The following is a 19,972-nucleotide window of genomic DNA, read 5'->3' as shown; positions in this document are numbered from 1 at the left end:
GGCATAAAGCATTAAATATGCCAAATTCAACCAAGGATACGACAAGGGCACATTAGTTGGACTGGTGAACCGAAGAGTGTTCAAGAAGAAGTATTGAATTGTGTCAACTTTTTATAAGAAAAAAGCTAATGCAGTTTTTCTTATCATATTTTTCTGAAGATTTCATATATGATGTACATGCCTGCTATGAAATGAAAATATTCTAAAAATCACAAATCGATCAAGTAGTTTTATTTATATAAATATAATCATTTTTAAGCAATTAATGGAAATTCATAAGCATTGCAACAAAAATCTAGTAAGTATGAATTATTGCGGAGTTCTCTCCATTTGTTTCAAAATGGCAGATGAAACAGTCACTTCCTGGATATTCGTAAAATTTGATTTTCTTATTTAAGATAAAACTACTTGATTAATTTATATGATTTTTGGAATGTGATATTTTCATTTCCTAGAGATTTTTTCCTTACTTTTGTCTTTTTTGTGAAATTCTGGATAAGAACTAATAATTTTATTACAAAATTAAATTCACCGGAATAATTTTTTTTTTTTTTTTTTTTTTTTTTCCTAAAGAAATCGACCATTTTAATTTTTTGTTAATAGATGTAAAAAATGTGTTAAATTTTAATAGCTACTTAAAGGAAATGGTTACTTAATATATTGGAACAATTTCTAGTATTTTCTATAGTTTCTAAAATTAGTTGTATAAAAAATAATTTTGAAGGTTATTGTTATGTTGGTTTTAAGCTGATTTGTGTTTTAAGATATTTTAAATGCCTACAAAATATTGTAAAAATTATCAAAATTATTTGGTTTAATGTCATATTTGACACCTTTCAAATCAATCCCTAAAGAAAGTGAACTTTTTAATATTCAGATAGGAAAGATAAAATTTTTGATTTTTGAATCTCTTCATTTTCCCTACATAAATTAATGACTCCATTTTAGAGGGGAAACTTGTATGAATACTAGTCATTCTTAACAAAAATGGAAGACATCTATCTCTTCTATTATTATCATCATTATTACTATTCTGTAATTTAATAATTTCTTTCATTGTTAAACAGAAGGTGTACAATTGTTTCATCGGACGAAAACAGAAGAACAAATGTGGTATGAGTGGAAAGCGCAAGAGAGAAAAATAAAAATGGTGAGTTTTTTTTGTTTTGTTTTTTTTTTGGGGGGGGGGTCCAAGTCTTTCAGACTTTTCTTTGTTTATATATGTGCATCTGTTTATTAGTTATATATGTGCATCTGATTATATCTTTGTATATGTGCATATGTATAGGATTCACTCCCAAACAAATTAGCAAATCATTATGAATTTTGGAACACAGACACATTTTAGGTGTGAGACGCCATAATGTGGGCTACATTTACTTTTAAATAAAGGGAGTTAAAAGCAGATGGAAGCTCTTCATGAAAATTTATATACTTCTAATTTGGGAGAAATTTTAATAATAGATATATATCAATCAATAAGTATTCTTCAAATTTCAGTTTCTATGAAGTATTTTATTGGAGTTTTAAAAGGCGTAATAAGGGCATGGTCTCTCATTTGAAAATTCAAATGTTTCATTTTTGCATTAAATTTAAACTATAGTCATAAAACGCTAATTAAGCTGAATTTTTTTTTTCATTTCAATTTCTTTTTAAGACAGCTTAAGCTTCAATCTTAAATATTAGACATTTTTAGAATCAAAATCATCTAATGGATTTGGATCAAAATTGGAATAAAAATTCTAGACGTAAAGTTTAATAGCATTATATGCTGATTTTAATCTGTGAGAGGAGATAAAAGTGGTGCAAAACTGTTCTATTTAGAGAATTTTATCCGTCTGTATTATTCGAGTTTTATATAAGTTAGTTTAGTATTGTCATTTCTACAATGGCTAAATAAAGTGAAAAATTTTTGTATCACTATTTCTGAGATGAAATGTTCATATGTGAATGTTTCAAACTATTTTCCTCATCTTTTTCATTTTCACAATGTTTTAATCATTGTTTCTCTCTAGAATTTTTCAGATGCTTTTGTGTCTGTGACTTTTAGGAATTTAAAACTGAATTTTTATTCAATCTGTTGTCATTTTGTCATGGGATATTAAACAATAATGAAGACGAGTAGAGATCAAAATACGGTGAATCTCCTAGATACTGCACCAAATGTAGTCTTATGCTGTGAAGGCTGCATGCATTCCAATTGGTTTCTCTGTAAATCGTTCTAGACAGACACCACTTGTAAAAGATCTGTAGAACTTTTGGACTTGACCTAACTAAGTGATCAGCTTTTTAGTAACTCTAAAACAAGAAAAAATCTCCAGAAGAGTAAGAAATATTCATTAGAACACAGATGCATACTAGTAGTAGTAGTAGGCCTCCATTGGTCAGGGTTGATCATGGGTGATGCATCCTTTGGATACTAGACAGTGTGATCACTTGTATTGGAAATAATCTTTAAAATGTTTTTAAATTTATAGTAGAATGCATAACATTTTTTTAAGTGATCCCAAATTATAAGTAAATTGTTTAAGTTTGCATTAATCTTATCGAAATATTTTGTACCAACAGAATATCAAACTTTATACAAAAATAATAGATTTTTAATATATATATACTAGCAAGGGTGCCCGGCGTTGCTCGGGTGTTTGGAGGTGTATGCTGTGCAAAAAAAAAGCAAAAAAACAAAAAAAATGGTTAATTTTTAAAACTATGACCCCTTAAAATTTATTGTTTCGGGCTCAAATCACTTTATTAAGTTAGATCCATGTTCAAGGAACCTAAATCTAAAATTTCAAGTGTCTAGACCCAAAATTGTCGGAGGAGTTTGGTAGAGTTCTTAAAGGTCAAATCGTTGAAATTTGACCCCTTAACAGCCAAATTTCTGGCTGACACCCGTCACATCGATTTTCCCAAATCTCAGTACCCGGTATTTCAAATTTTGAGTCTATAGACTAAAAATTGACAGTTATTGCATAGGGAAATGTACACAGACAGACAGACACACAGACACGTTCACTTTTATTTATATATATATATATATATATATATATATATATATATATATATATATATAAAAGGATTACAATTAATTTACTTTAAATTCAGAAGATTAAACATATATAAAAATCATTTAAGATTGTCTTTTATCTTTTCCTTGCTTTTTATCCATGATTTTTATGTTTCAAATCTATTTTCAGCTTTTCCACACTCGACAGAAGCACATTGTACGAAGGCTCAACTATAAAAAGTCAGCTGGTTCTTCAAAAAAAAAATTCAATAAAAATTAAAATGCAAACAAATAAATTTTATCTTTTTTATTATTACTTTTAGCATTAGTTTGGTATAAAATATTCTAGTATTCTCTTTGTTTAGCAATGAGAAACAAGTACTTTTTTTTTTTTTTTGATAGAAACAACTTTCATATAGCCAACCTGTTTAGTACATGTTTGCAGTGCATGTGAATACAGATGCAGGGGAAAAGTGTTTACCTAAGGTTGGGGAGGGGGAGGCAGAAGAAATTAAAAATGTCTCTCATCAGATTCTTATAAATCTGTCATTTTCACAATGTTTTAACCATTGTTTCTCCCTGGAATTCTTCAGATGTTTTTTGTCTATAAATTTTAAGAATTTCAAACTGAACTTTTTATTCAATCTGTTATTTTGCTATAGGATATTGAAGCAAAATAAAGACAACTTCACTTGTATGTATGTATTTATCAGTTATGTTGACACAGGAAATAAACACTTATGTAGTGTGTATTTTTCGCATCAACGTAACTTTGAGAATTACGTACTGAATTCATTTTTTTCTATTTACTATTAGTTAATTATTTATTAAGATCAAATGTGTCGATTGGAGTCGAATATTAAAATTAGACAGTATACTAAGAAGAGTGACTAAACTAATAGAAGGATTAAAAAGTCTGAATTATAAAAGTAATTTATTCGTAAGAAAGATTTAAAAAAATTTTATGTTAGTAAAGATTAGTTTTATTGTTTACAAAAGTCATACTAGAATTCCCCAATTTACTTCTCGTTCAGAATTCTGTATAACTTCTTGAGTTTGACATAAAGATTCTCAAAGTTGGAGGTTACATCGGATGAAATGTGAATAGAACAATCCAGATGAGAATAGTTATCCAAATAATACAAATAAAATTTCTCTATTGAAAGCTTTTAAAACATAACATCCAATGAGTACTTGAGGCACATAATGTTTTATGAGTTTTAAAAGATCAGAAGTGACTCAAAATATTCACTCAGCTTATGAAGAAGAATGTCTGAATGTAAGAATGGGCAGAAGATGGTTTACAAATTTCAGAAATGAAAATTTTTAACCTTGAATTTTCCATCCAACACATGACGGCATATAAAATGGATGTCAAACTGCAGATGATGATGACCAATAAAAATGTCCAGTAGAGATATTTGTGGGATCACTTCAAGAAACACCTCTAAAATCAGTTGAAGAATTGGTAATGAAGTGAAGTTGAAGTCCAATCTAAACAAATTCAAAGTCCAAGGGACAGGAAAGCGGTTCGATCAGTACACACACACAGACATGGTGACACACCACCAACACAAACCAGCGTACACAATTACCAACCGGCCGTTCTTTCCTTGCTGCTTGCCTTCCAAAACGACCTGAATTTATAGTTGTCGATGACCAACTGATTTGCATATATGCGAGAGTTTCCGAGATCATACCATTACAAAACGCCGTCAGCGCCATCTTGGAATTCTTTTCCTATCCTAGCTTCGCAGCGATGACAAAGCACACACGCACACCTAGATCGTTTGAATGGTAAGCCCTCATTTTCACAGCTTTTGCCACATTCCCCCCTGATATCATTATCACAGAGGGGGCAGGGAGGCGGCGACCTCCTTCTTCGGGTGCTTCTACAGAGGGGCAGATAGTGAGCCTCGTCTTCAGTTGAGCTCCCGTCCGTGGTCTGGGGATCAGTGAACCGGAGGCTGCCAATTTCAGTGCTGTCGTCGTCCGATGAAGCCGGCGTATACCAGAATGATGGTTCACTGGTCGTGGAACTCGTTTCACTTTCGTCACCAAGCGGCGGCTGCGCCTGTGATGCCGCTCGCAGGTCCCTGACGTGTCGGGGCACCCCATCAATCCGCACGGCTTGCGGGCTGATCACCTCTGTAACACGCCCGGTTCCATAGCGCGTAGTGCATCTGCCACGGGGGTTCTTAACCCAGACGACGTCTCCCACTTTAATACTTTCTCGTGTCGCCTCTGGCTCGGGTAAAGGGCTGGCCTCTAATCCTTTCACCCTGACATGGTACCGGTGCAGCGCCTCAGCTGGCGCGGTAGAGGGCGAGACATCGTCAGGGGTGACGTACCAGTATAGCGCTTCAGGCACTGTACACTCCTTCCTAGCTGCAATGGTCTTGATGGCCCGGTGGTTCCGTTCCACGATCCCGTTCCCGCTAGGCACATGGGTGCACCAAAATCGTAGTCATACACCCCATCCGTCTGTGAACTGCCCGCTAGCAAAAGCGGTGCCGTTGTCGATCAGTATTTCGGAAGGAGGGCCACGCTCAAGGAAGACACTTTCCAGTTCCCAGACAACGGCGGCCGCGTCCTGTCGGCGAAGTGGCCGCCACAACGCAAATCTAGACGGTACACAGTCAATCATCGTCAAAAAATCCCCGCCGTTGTGGTGAGTCACGTCCACCGCGAGCCTGTTCCAATTGTTCTTTACGCTCAGTTTTCCCTTCTTCCACCGGGCAGGCGCCGGATCGATCGACTTGCAGGTTTCACAACTCCTCACCACTTATTCTACCTCCTTCCTTGACACACCAGGGTCGACCAGTCTAGCGAAGTAGACAGTTCGGTTTACACCGGGGTGCCCACTCTGGCAATGGACGTCAGCAACATGGTCTGGTTTGAATCGACGCCCCACCGCGGCGCAGTTCACAGGTGCCGGTTCTTCCATTTCTTTCGGCAGGTCCAGCCAACGGCGCGGCACTCTGGTAGGACTGTACTAGCGTCACATCCACGACCAGGTTGTATTCCTTGATGGTTTCAGTTAGGGTAGCAAGCTGCCTCCGTATGAGCATTTCGCCTGATGCCTTTGTCGCCAATCGTGCCTTTCCACTCCACCGATACACACATGTGGAGTCTGTAACAATGTGCAGGACTCTGGCCTGCCACTGTAGTGCCAGGTTGATCCCCTTCACTGTGGCATCGAGTTCAGCCAGGTTGATATGCCTGGCGTCATTTTCTGGCCGAAGCCAGCAGGCATCTTCCACGATAGATCCGTTGACAGCCAGAGCAACACTGAGGGCGAACGAGCTGGCGTCCACCCAAACCGTAAACTCGCTCCCGTCGACGCACCATTTCCCTCGCACAGGATCGTCCTCAGAGACTCTGGCCAAAGTCTCCTCTAGCATTTTTCGCAGGGCGGGGTCGCGTAGTTCATCATCTCACCCGGTTGACATGGAAGTCGCTCGTCGCTTTATGGCCGCCACTGCCACCCGGAGCCACCTACACATGAGGAAGTGGCTCACTAGTTTCCCACAGACGGAGAAGACGCACTGACGCGTGACACTAGTTGGGACTTCCGGGATGTCACCACCTCTTCCCCAGCGGAGTCCATCTGTGCTGCCGCTCACGTGCAGGCCAAGCACCTTCATCCCATCTCGCAGTCGCTCCGGCTTCTTGCACGTTAGCCCGAAGCTTTCGAAATGTTCTTTAACCTTCTGTGCAGGCATGAGGCTCTCGTTCACGTAGATGTCATCGATATATGACGATGTCGCTTGTTGCACGGCTTCGTCCTGACGGCAGATCGCCTGCATGATTACCGTCATGATGTTTGGGGCCACGTTCAGGCCGAACCCTAGCCTTGTCAAGCAATAACGTGTCCCTTTAATCTTGACCGTCTGGTACGGCCACAGCGATTTTTCGACGCGTATCTGCAAGTAAGCTTTTCGCAAATCCAATATTGCTGCGTCCGCCCCTTGTTGCTGCCACTCTCTGTTTGTGTGCACAGACGTCTGCACCCGCCGTGTGCGGGTCAACGTGCTCGTTGAGTTCCCAGTGGTCCATGACGGGTCGGACTTTTTGTTTGTTTTCCTGCCTGATAGCCATCAGGGGAATCAACCCCTTTGGGGGCCCAAGTTCGTCTTCCGGGTACGGGACCAGCCAGCCATTGTCCTTCCAAACCTGGAGCTTTGCCTCGTACTGCCCCCTAAGATGTGCGGGAGGTGGAAACTCCGCCAGCCGATTCCGCAGGGACATTGGTGGCTGGTCACCCGACCACTTCCAGGACACGGTCCAGGCGTTCGTGCCCCTGTCGTATTTTGCGTGGAAATCGGGTTCATCAAGAGTGATGGCTGCGAAGACCAGTGTCTCAAGTTGGGAGAAACTTACATCACCAGCGCCGTTTATGGTGATTCCGCCCAGCCGTGTAATGGAATCTATTCCAAGAAGAAGGTCGTACCCCAGTAGTTCTCCGTCGACCACCAACACCTTCACAGCCACCGGGGGGCCACTGCCAATGCTTACGTAGACCTTGCTCACCCCACTACACATCAGCGAACCTCTACCAACGGTTAGTACCGGGACCTTCCACTCCTTCCATGCGGTGCAACATCCCTTGCGTATCAGGGTTTGGGTGCACCCTGTATTAACCAGCGCTGAGCGTTTGCGCCCGTCAACATTCACGATTACTTCAGGGAGCGCCTTGTTCACAGCCGCTTTGGGGAGGGTGTTGGTGCCGCGGCTTCTACCCCATGCTCGTTTCCCGGACACGCCCGAGCTAAATAGCCTGGCTTGCCGCAACGCACCCATTTCCGTGCTCCATAATCCGGGGCGCGTTTCGCGTCACTCCTACAATCCCTGGCGAAGTGGTTGGGGCCGCCACATTTATAGCATCGTCGGCCCTCTACAGGCGATTCCAATGCCTCAACTGCCGCCGAGACTGGCTCCTCCTCGTCCTTCATGATGTTTCGGGCTCTAGCCAATAGCTCCTCCAATCCAAGCTCATTGAGCCTCGATGACGCCCGCCGCAGTCGACTGGTGCTTTCCGGGAGCCCAGACAGGAAGGCGCACGCCAATATACGGTCGCTTGCACCCCCTTCGGGGGCGGCAAGCTTCTTCAGGTTGGCCAGATAGACATCCACCGTCTCCCCTGGCCCAAGCCATCGTCCAGAAAATTGCCGCCAGGCAACAAAAGTGTCCGTTCCAAATGCTCCGTACAACGCCTCTTTAATTTGTTCCATAGTCGCGTCATCCCCGAGCAGCTGATACACGGCATAGTCCCCCTTAGTGAGCCCAAGTGGGATGACTATAGCTGCCTCCTTTATCTTGCACAACCGGCAAACGCGTTCAGCTTTCTCTAGCCATTCAACCACCGAAGGTCCGTCCGGGGAGCCGTCAAATTCTGGGATCAATTTCAGGTCGAACTTGTCTATACCGGAGATATCTGCCGAAATAGCTTGAAGTTGAAGTCCAATCTAAACAAATTCAAAGTCCAAGGGACAGGAAAGCGGTTCGATCAGTACACACACACAGACACGGTGACACGCCACCAACACAAACCAGCATACACAATTACCAACCGGCCGTTCTTTCCTTGCTGCTTGCCTTCCAAAACCTGAATTGTCGAAGACCAACTGATTTGCATATATGCAGAAGATTTTGCGAGAGTTTCCGAGATCATACCATTACAAAACGCCATCGGTGTTATCTTGGAATTCTTTTCCTATCCTAGCTTCGCAGCGATGACAAAGCACACGCACACCTAGGTCGTTTGAACAGTAAGCCCTCATTTTCACAGCTTTCGCCACATGAAGCTGTCCTCAAACCATACAATTATTCATCATCATCTTCAACAATTTGGAAAGCTTCCAAAGCTTGAAAAAAAAAATGGTTTTATCTTCTCATGAATTTGTCTACAGATGTTAATTTTCAATTTATGGTGGCCTTCAAACAACTCATCTTCCTGAACTGCTCCTGTGTGTTAATAGCCTGTGTAATATGCTGTCCTTATCATCCAACAACCAAGGTTTGTGAAATAATTTCAATGGCTAAATCAGTACTGTTAAAACCACCATTGGCCCGTGCATGGAGTATTTTTGCCATATCTGGTTTATTAACTACTTGCTTTTACATTTTAAGATACAAAAACGAATTTCTAACCTAATAGGTTCTGTATTCATTGTTTACAAAGCTCCAGCTCTTATTGTATCGCCTCGATATTGCATCTCTGTGCTTATTTTACGGGTATTTCCACAGTGTGCTCTAAACTTATTGCACTTGTATCCCCTTGATGAAAATACCCCAGACCTATAGCATAATCACATGCGTTCCACTGCAGAGTTCCCTAGATACGAAAAGATTTACAACTCCGATAAATTCTTCCGACTGCTTGTCTTTCGAATTCCTTTTTGCTCTCTGTTTTTTTGACTGTACCAACATGCAGAAATTTATATGCAATGTGAACAATCATCTTGCTCTCCGACTCCCCTCTCAAGTTTCCCCTATGATATTAGTCAATTCAATGACAATATGCTTTTTGGAACAAACATAACTAAATGCATTTTGGATTTTCTTAACAAAACATGTCAAAATTATTCTATTCTATTTGACATTCCCAATTATTAAATTTCAGAGAATTAAAATCAGTTACATCTATTTTCTTTTGTGCTAGAATGTTCTCAATGAGTGATTGATATGTTGCCCATTCAAAACACTGCTTTTGCTTAAACTGTTTTCCATCATTTATGAAAAGTTATCGTCTAAATCAATACAAAATGTTGTTTGTTGAAATGTTTGTTCTTTTGCTAAAAATAGAACAAGTGCAGAGAAAAAACAATGTAACAATTAACCAAGTAGACTACATCATATTCAGAAGATGTAAATAAAAAATCTGAAAATTCTTTTTACCAATGGACATGTTTACCAGAATATGCGGTGGTGATGGGAGTTGGAAGACATGATTTCGTTGTCTCTGAAGGTTCTGTTTAAGCTCAACAAAATTGAGAGTAGAATATGGGGTTCCTATATGTTGATGTCCAAAAAGGCTTCTTTAAATCTATCAACAAACATACTCTCTTTTGTATTTTTCCAGAGTAAAAATATTTTTGGATGCATACGATGAGAATGGGATATGGTAGCATGAATGGAGCTTTCACTAAGTCTTTCCATATAAAAAAAATGTGTCCATGAGACAATGTCTCCAGAAACTGCTGATTTGATGCTGAGGGCCAATTGGTGGCAGACTTAATGTAACGTTAACCTGTTAATGCAATGCACTTAATGTAACGTTAACCTGTTAATGCAATGCACTTAATGTAACGTTAACCTGTTAATGCAATGCACTTAATGTAACGTTAACCTGTTAATGCAATGCACTTAATGTAACGTTAACCTGTTAATGCAATGCACTTAATGTAACGTTGACCTGTTAATGCAATGCACTTAATGTAACGTTGACCTGTTAATGCAATGCACTTAATGTAACGTTAACCTGTTAATGCAATGCACTTAATGTAACGTTAACCTGTTAATGCAATGCACTTAATGTAACGTTAACCTGTTAATGCAATGCACTTAATGTAACGTTAACCTGTTAATGCAATGCACTTAATGTAACGTTAACCTGTTAATGCAATGCACTTAATGTAACGTTAACCTGTTAATGCAATGCACTTAATGTAACGTTAACCTGTTAATGCAATGCACTTAATGTAACGTTAACCTGTTAATGCAATGCACTTAATGTAACGTTAACCTGTTAATGCAATGCACTTAATGTAACGTTGACCTGTTAATGCAATGCACTTAATGTAACGTTGACCTGTTAATGCAATGCACTTAATGTAACGTTGACCTGTTAATGCAATGCACTTAATGTAACGTTGACCTGTTAATGCAATGCACTTAATGTAACGTTAACCTGTTAATGCAATGCACTTAATGTAACGTTAACCTGTTAATGCAATGCACTTAATGTAACGTTAACCTGTTAATGCAATGCACTTAATGTAACGTTAACCTGTTAATGCAATGCACTTAATGTAACGTTAACCTGTTAATGCAATGCACTTAATGTAACGTTGACCTGTTAATGCAATGCACTTAATGTAACGTTGACCTGTTAATGCAATGCACTTAATGTAACGTTGACCTGTTAATGCAATGCACTTAATGTAACGTTGACCTGTTAATGCAATGCACTTAATGTAACGTTGACCTGTTAATGCAATGCACTTAATGTAACGTTGACCTGTTAATGCAATGCACTTAATGTAACGTTGACCTGTTAATGCAATGCACTTAATGTAACGTTGACCTGTTAATGCAATGCACTTAATGTAACGTTGACCTGTTAATGCAATGCACTTAATGTAACGTTGACCTGTTAATGCAATGCACTTAATGTAACGTTGACCTGTTAATGCAATGCACTTAATGTAACGTTGACCTGTTAATGCAATGCACTTAATGTAACGTTGACCTGTTAATGCAATGCACTTAATGTAACGTTGACCTGTTAATGCAATGCACTTAATGTAACGTTGACCTGTTAATGCAATGCACTTAATGTAACGTTGACCTGTTAATGCAATGCACTTAATGTAACGTTAACCTGTTAATGCAATGCACTTAATGTAACGTTAACCTGTTAATGCAATGCACTTAATGTAACGTTAACCTGTTAATGCAATGCACTTAATGTAACGTTAACCTGTTAATGCAATGCACTTAATGTAACGTTGACCTGTTAATGCAATGCACTTAATGTAACGTTGACCTGTTAATGCAATGCACTTAATGTAACGTTGACCTGTTAATGCAATGCACTTAATGTAACGTTGACCTGTTAATGCAATGCACTTAATGTAACGTTGACCTGTTAATGCAATGCACTTAATGTAACGTTGACCTGTTAATGCAATGCACTTAATGTAACGTTGACCTGTTAATGCAATGCACTTAATGTAACGTTGACCTGTTAATGCAATGCACTTAATGTAACGTTGACCTGTTAATGCAATGCACTTAATGTAACGTTGACCTGTTAATGCAATGCACTTAATGTAACGTTGACCTGTTAATGCAATGCACTTAATGTAACGTTGACCTGTTAATGCAATGCACTTAATGTAACGTTGACCTGTTAATGCAATGCACTTAATGTAACGTTGACCTGTTAAGGCAATGCACTTAATGTAACGTTGACCTGTTAAGGCAATGCACTTAATGTAACGTTGACCTGTTAATGCAATGCACTTAATGTAACGTTGACCTGTTAATGCAATGCACTTAATGTAACGTTGACCTGTTAATGCAATGCACTTAATGTAACGTTGACCTGTTAATGCAATGCACTTAATGTAACGTTAACCTGTTAATGCAATGCACTTAATGTAACGTTAACCTGTTAATGCAATGCACTTAATGTAACGTTAACCTGTTAATGCAATGCACTTAATGTAACGTTAACCTGTTAATGCAATGCACTTAATGTAACGTTAACCTGTTAATGCAATGCACTTAATGTAACGTTAACCTGTTAATGCAATGCACTTAATGTAACGTTGACCTGTTAATGCAATGCACTTAATGTAACGTTGACCTGTTAATGCAATGCACTTAATGTAACGTTAACCTGTTAATGCAATGCACTTAATGTAACGTTAACCTGTTAATGCAATGCACTTAATGTAACGTTAACCTGTTAATGCAATGCACTTAATGTAACGTTAACCTGTTAATGCAATGCACTTAATGTAACGTTAACCTGTTAATGCAATGCACTTAATGTAACGTTAACCTGTTAATGCAATGCACTTAATGTAACGTTAACCTGTTAATGCAATGCACTTAATGTAACGTTAACCTGTTAATGCAATGCACTTAATGTAACGTTAACCTGTTAATGTAATGTTGAGTATCAAACACATGGGAATTTGAGAGGATAAACGTATGACTGTCGGATTTACCAGTCGGAGTCCGTAAATTAGTTCCGCTGGTGAATATCCTAAATCCTTAATAGCAGTATGACAACCAAAAAGAATATGCACTCCATCTAATGTTGAGTTAAAAACAGTTTACAATTGCCTATGAAAGCATTTGATCATGCCATTAAAAGCCGGGTAATAACTAGTGCCTCTTTTTATCCAAGATTTAACTGCTTACCATGATACATAGTGATCATTGCAGGGATGCCATAGCACAAAATCTGGCTTGTGATGAGGACACACACCAGAATATCACTACATGGAAGGGCTTCAGTCGAATGAGAAAAATAATATAGGATAGTAGATAGGAGTAACCTTGGCTGGGCGATCATGGTTCAATTAAGTCCATGTGGATATGGGGATTACCCTCGTAAATTGCCAACAAGAACAGAAACTTTGTAACATTTTTTTTTCTTTTGTGAACACACGAAGAATAAGGAAGTAATTTTTTTTTTTAAGAAAAAATGGAAAACAAAGAATCTTGAAATATTTTTCTTTCTTTCGGTAAAACACGAGGGAAGAAATAAAAAGAGAAACATCTTTTAAAACATTTTTTTTTTCTCGTGAGCAAAAAATCCTTTTGCAATATTTTTTTTTTTTTTTTTTTTTTTGCGAACACACGGAAAAGGAAAAATAAATAAAAATGTCGATCTCCGCAGAATTATTTAAACAAATTTTAAGGCAACAACAAGAAAAATTTGAGCGAGCTCTGTAAAATGTTTTTGACTTGTGATGGGGCTATGAGACGAATGGATTTGCCAATCATTTTTATAACCAACGGCTGTGCTAAACAACCAATGAAAACATCGCAAAATTATTATAAAAATTGTCGAATTTTGGATTCAATCAGTTCGCTGTTTGCTACATCACGGACCGCATTTAATTCTTCGCCGCCATCTTGGTTACTGATCTGAACTACGCCGCCATCTTGGTTGCTGATCTGAACTACGCCGCCATCTTGGTTGCTGATCTGAACTACGCCGCCATCTTTGTTCAACACAATGTCTCAAAACTTAACAAGCTCAATTAAATCTGATGATGAATTTAACACAAAAATTCCAGTCACAAAACAACGGAAATTTGTCCAGTATTGAGCTTGCGAATGCAATTACAGAATTTGCTTACAACGCCAATAATGGCTGTACGTTTGAAGCTTGGTTTTTGCGTTGGAAGGACACCTTTTACCATGAATTCCCCAGTAAGGACGAACATTGGAAAACATGTTTTCTGATTCGGAAATTGGGTACCAAAGAAAACGAAAGATTTGTACATTTTATTTTACCAAAACGACCTTCCGATTTGACATTCACCGAGACTGTCAGTATCTTCATGGAAATTTTTGGGGAACAACAGTCCCTATTCAACATCCGATACAACTGCTTCAAGCTGACAAAAAACAGTCAGAGGATTATGTCACCTATGCTGGCCACGTGAATCGTGAGTGTGAGAGATTTCATCTTCAAACACCGACTGAAGATCAACTGAAATATTTAATTTTTATAGCAGGTCTTCAGTCACCAAACGATTCAGAGCTACATTCCTGACTGCTGGCAAAGCTTGAATCGGACAAGAAATTGACTGTTCAGTTTGTTGAGCTTAAAGGACACAATGTTAATCCAACAATCTACATTACCTTAGCAAACGTCTTGCATCATTTCAGATGATAAATATAAAGGCTCGAAAAAGAAATCACCATCCGCATGCTGGTCTTGTGGTGAATGCACTATGCACGTTTTTGTCCCTTCAAAAAACATGAGTGCCAAGTGTCGCAAACGTGGCCACAAAGAAAACTTTTGTCACTTTCCTAATTCTCCTAAGGAAAAGTCACCTGCTAAGCAAAAGTACAAAAATAAAAACCAGCAATGGAGATCAAACACTGTCTCTGCCTCCTTTAAAATTGACATTAAATCACGCAGGAGATATACCAGTGTCAGATTAAATGAGAGTTCAGTTTGGTTCCAATTCGATACAGCATCAGATATCACTCATCTCACACAAAAATTGGCAAACCAAACTTAATAAAAACCAACCATATTGCCAAAAGTTCATCTGGGAATTATTTCAAACTGACTGGAGAACTGAAGTGCTCTGTTTCTTTCCGAAACAAAGATTTTACTGGAACTTGCTACAGACACTGATCTAAACTTGATCGGTTTGGACTGAATTGAGGAACTCAATCTCTTCACTGCTCCATTGGAATCTGTTTTCAACTCCTTTTCCCTGAAGTCAACATAGGACACTGAAAAAACATTTTACTCAGACGCTTAAGTCTAAATTCAGTGATGTTCTTCAGGAGGATTTGGGATGTTGTATGAAAACGAAAGCCACTCTCAAGTTGAAGACAGATAGCAGCCAGTATTTAGGCATAAACGCCCTGTTTCCTACGCAGCTCTCAACATAGTTGAAAATGAACTGGATCATCTCCAAAAAGCAGTACTAGAACCAACAAATTATTCCAGATGGGCAGCTCCTATTGTTGTAGTCCGAAAAGCAAACGGCAAAGTTCGCATATGTGCAGATTATTCCACAGGTCTGAACAATGCACTGGATTCACACCAATATCCCCTGCCAATACCTGAAGATCTTTTCGCCAAGCTCAATGGTGGGACGTGTTTCGCGAAAATTGACCTCTCGGATGTGTTCTTACAAATTAAAGTTGATGAGGACTTCAAGGAGCTCCTCACAATGAACACTCACAAAGGATTATTCTGGTAAAACCGTCTTCCATTCAGAGTCAAAACTGCTCCAGCTGTACTCCAGCAGACCATGGATTCCATGCTGACAGGCATAATGGGAGCCACAGCATTCATCGATGACATCATCATCTCTGGCACATCCCAGGATGAACTCCTTCAACGGCTGATTGCAGTACTCAACAGGATTCAGCAATACGGTTTCCATATACAAGTTGAAAAATACCAATTCCACCGGACATCAATAAAGTATCTGGGTTTCATCTTTGACAAAACAGGTCGACGACCCGATCCAGAGAATATTTCAGCCATAAAAAACATGCCAGCTCCAACAGACATCAAAACCCTATATTCCTTCCTTGGATTGATGAGCTATTAAAGCTCATTTTTGCCAGAGTTACACCACATCCGAACTCCTCTAAATAACCTTCTGAAGAAAGAGGTTGCATGGAACTGGTCACCAGAATGCAAGGCTGCCTTCGCCAAAATCAAAGCTTCACTCTCTTCAGAGCTTCTCCTGATTCATTTTAATCCATCCTGGACATTATTGTGGTTTGCGATGCTTCTGACTATGGCATTGGAGCCGTGATCTCTCACATTTTTCCTGATGGCAGTCAGAAAGCTACCGCCCATGCATCCAGGTCACTGACACCTGCAGAAAGGAATTATGGCCAAATCGAAAAAGAAGCTTTGGCAATAATTTTTGCTGTGAAGAAATTTCATAAAACAATTTATAGGCATCACTTCACTTTGGTCACAGACCATAAACTTTTGGTGAGCATTTTTGGTTCCAAGAAGGGTATCCAAGTGTACACTGCTAATCGACCTCAGCGATGGGCTACGACATTACTGGATTACAACTTCTCTATAAAGTACCTCTCTACTAATTCGATTGGACATGCAGATGCCCTGTCAAGACTTATTAGTACACACCAGAGACTACCGGAAGACTCTGCTGTTGCAGCGATATCACTGGAGCCAGAAATCTCCTCAACACTCACAGCTACAATACTGCTGATATGATTAAAGAAGCCACAGCTTCTGACACTCTACTTCAAGAAGTCATCCGCTATCACTGTACCAAGTGGCAAAACGTATCCTCAAACAACCTGTTACTACCTTTCTTCCAACGGAAATCTTCCATATCTGAAGTTGATGGTATACTTCTCCTTGCTGAATGGGTCATCATTCTCTCATCACTGCAAAACAGGGTATTAAAACAATTCCATTTCGGGCACTAAGGCACCAGTCGAATGAAAGCTTTAGCACGCGTTTACATTTATTGGCCAAATATGGACAAGAAATTAGAAGATCTTGCACGCACTTGCAGTAAATGTCAGCTAGCAGCTATATCGCCTCGGAAGTCTGTACTTTCTTCATGGCCTGTTCCAGATTCTCCTTGGTCATGCCTCTACATAGATTTTGTAGGACCCACCGATGGACAATTTTTTCTTCTTGTTGTAGACACCTACAGCAAATGGCCCATAATATTTCAAATGAACTGCATCACTTCTGAAGAAACAATTTCCAAACTTCAGAAGATTTTCAGCAGGTTCGGCATTCCCAAGACTTTGGTCTCTGACAACGATCCCGCTTTTAGCTCAACCAAGTTTTCCACCTTCTGTGAACAAAATGGGATCAACCACATTCGCACAGCACCGTTCCACCCACAATCGAACGGTCAAGTTGAACATCTTGTGGATACCTTTAAAAGAGCCCTTTTAAAACTCGGGGGAGAAGGGTCAACATCGGAAATTTTGGAAACGTTCTTGACAAGCTATAGCGCAACACCAAACCCTAACACACCAAACAGTACTTCACCAGCCGAATGCTTGATGAATTGGAAAATCTGATTACACATTGATGTACTACATCATCCCAACAAGAGGAACACAAAAATGGAACGGCAGTACATTTTTTTCTGTACTTTATTGTGTTTCTATAAAAGGGAGAGAAAGGTGAAGAGTAACAAAGGAACATGGCTTTAGCTGAATGTTGGCTGATGGCTATTTCTTATTTGTTATTTCTTATTTGTTATTTCTTATTTGTTATTTCTTATTTGTTATTTCTTATTTGCTATTTCTTATTTGTTATTTCTTATTTCTTATTTGCTATTTCTTATTTGCTATTTCTTATTTGTTATTTCTTATTTGTTATTTCTTATTTGTTATTTCTTATTTGCTATTTCTTATTTGCTATTTCTTATTTGCTATTTCTTATTTGTTATTTCTTATTTGTTATTTCTTATTTGCTATTTCTTATTTGTTATTTCTTATTTGCTATTTCTTATTTGTTATTTCTTATTTGTTATTTCTTATTTGTTATTTCTTATTTGCTATTTCTTATTTGTTATTTCTTATTTGCTATTTCTTATTTGCTATTTCTTATTTGTTATTTCTTATTTGTTATTTCTTATTTGTTATTTCTTATTTGTTATTTGTTATTTCTTATTTGTTATTTCTTATTTGTTATTTCTTATTTGCTATTTCTTATTTGTTATTTCTTATTTGCTATTTCTTATTTGTTATTTGTTATTTGCTATTTCTTATTTGCTATTTGTTATTTCTTATTTGCTATTTCTTATTTGTTATTTCTTATTTGCTATTTCTTATTTGTTATTTCTTATTTGCTATTTCTTATTTGTTATTTCTTATTTGCTATTTCTTATTTGCTATTTCTTATTTGTTATTTCTTATTTGCTATTTCTTATTTGCTATTTGTTATTTCTTATTTGCTATTTCTTATTTGTTATTTCTTATTTGCTATTTCTTATTTGTTATTTCTTATTTGCTATTTCTTATTTGCTATTTCTTATTTGTTATTTCTTATTTGCTATTTCTTATTTGTTATTTCTTATTTGCTATTTCTTATTTGCTATTTCTTATTTGCTATTTCTTATTTGTTATTTCTTATTTGCTATTTCTTATTTGCTATTTCTTATTTGCTATTTCTTATTTCTTATTTTTTATTTCTTATTTGCTATTTCTTATTTCTTATTTGCTATTTCTTATTTGCTATTTCTTATTTGTTATTTCTTATTTGCTATTTCTTATTTGTTATTTCTTATTTGCTATTTCTTATTTGTTATTTCTTATTTGCTATTTCTTATTTGCTATTTGTTATTTCTTATTTGCTATTTCTTATTTGTTATTTCTTATTTGCTATTTCTTATTTGTTATTTCTTATTTGCTATTTCTTATTTGCTATTTCTTATTTGCTATTTCTTATTTGTTATTTCTTATTTGCTATTTCTTATTTGTTATTTCTTATTTGCTATTTCTTATTTGCTATTTCTTATTTGCTATTTCTTATTTGTTATTTCTTATTTGCTATTTCTTATTTGCTATTTCTTATTTCTTATTTTCTATTTCTTATTTGCTATTTCTTATTTCTTATTTGCTATTTCTTATTTGCTATTTCTTATTTGTTATTTCTTATTTGCTATTTCTTATTTGTTATTTCTTATTTGCTATTTCTTATTTGTTATTTCTTATTTGCTATTTCTTATTTGTTATTTCTTATTTGCTATTTCTTATTTGTTATTTCTTATTTGTTATTTATTTCTTATTTGCTATTTCTTATTTGTTATTTGTTATTTGCTATTTCTTATTTCTTATTTGTTATTTCTTATTTGCTATTTCTTATTTGCTATTTCTTATTTCTTATTTGCTATTTCTTATTTGCTATTTCTTATTTGTTATTTCTTATTTGCTATTTCTTATTTGCTATTTCTTATTTGCTATTTCTTATTTGCTATTTCTTATTTGTTATTTCTTATTTGTTATTTCTTATTTGCTATTTCTTATTTGCTATTTCTTATTTGTTATTTCTTATTTGCTATTTCTTATTTGTTATTTCTTATTTGCTATTTCTTATTTGTTATTTCTTATTTGCTATTTCTTTTTTGTTATTTCTTATTTGCTATTTCTTATTTGCTATTTCTTATTTGTTATTTCTTATTTGTTATTTATTTCTTATTTGCTATTTCTTATTTGTTATTTGCTATTTCTTATTTCTTATTTGCTATTTCTTATTTCTTATTTGCTATTTCTTATTTGCTATTTCTTATTTGCTATTTCTTATTTGTTATTTCTTATTTGCTATTTCTTATTTGCTATTTCTTATTTGCTATTTCTTATTTGTTATTTCTTATTTGTTATTTCTTATTTGCTATTTCTTATTTGCTATTTCTTATTTGTTATTTGTTATTTCTTATTTGCTATTTATTTCTTATTTGCTATTTCTTATTTGCTATTTCTTATTTGTTATTTCTTATTTGTTATTTCTTATTT

General features: G+C 36.9%; 2 protein-coding genes across 3 annotated transcripts in view; one reads left to right on the top strand and one right to left on the bottom strand.

Annotated features, from left to right (window-relative positions):
- The window catches only part of LOC145249648 (nucleolar protein 8-like), a 52,555-nt gene extending 49,252 nt beyond the window's left edge, over window positions 1–3,303 (top strand). For both annotated transcript variants that reach the window (XM_080111414.1, XM_080111415.1), the window contains 2 exons: window positions 1,068–1,150; window positions 3,198–3,303. In XM_080111414.1, the coding sequence (XP_079967540.1) occupies window positions 1,068–1,150; window positions 3,198–3,287 (173 nt within the window). In that variant the 3' untranslated portion in view covers window positions 3,288–3,303. The remainder of the gene's footprint in view (window positions 1–1,067; window positions 1,151–3,197) is intronic.
- The window catches only part of LOC145249651 (nucleolar protein 8-like), a 150,507-nt gene that overhangs the window by 100,890 nt on the left and 29,645 nt on the right, over window positions 1–19,972 (bottom strand). The window lies entirely within an intron of this gene.

The sequence above is a fragment of the Euprymna scolopes genome, chromosome 28 (assembly GCF_053919585.1).
Source record: "Euprymna scolopes isolate OS-2025 chromosome 28, ASM5391958v1, whole genome shotgun sequence".
Lineage (NCBI taxonomy): Eukaryota > Metazoa > Mollusca > Cephalopoda > Sepiida > Sepiolidae > Euprymna > Euprymna scolopes.
Note: the sequence above shows the minus strand (reverse complement) of the source record. Positions and strands in the feature narration are given on the sequence as shown.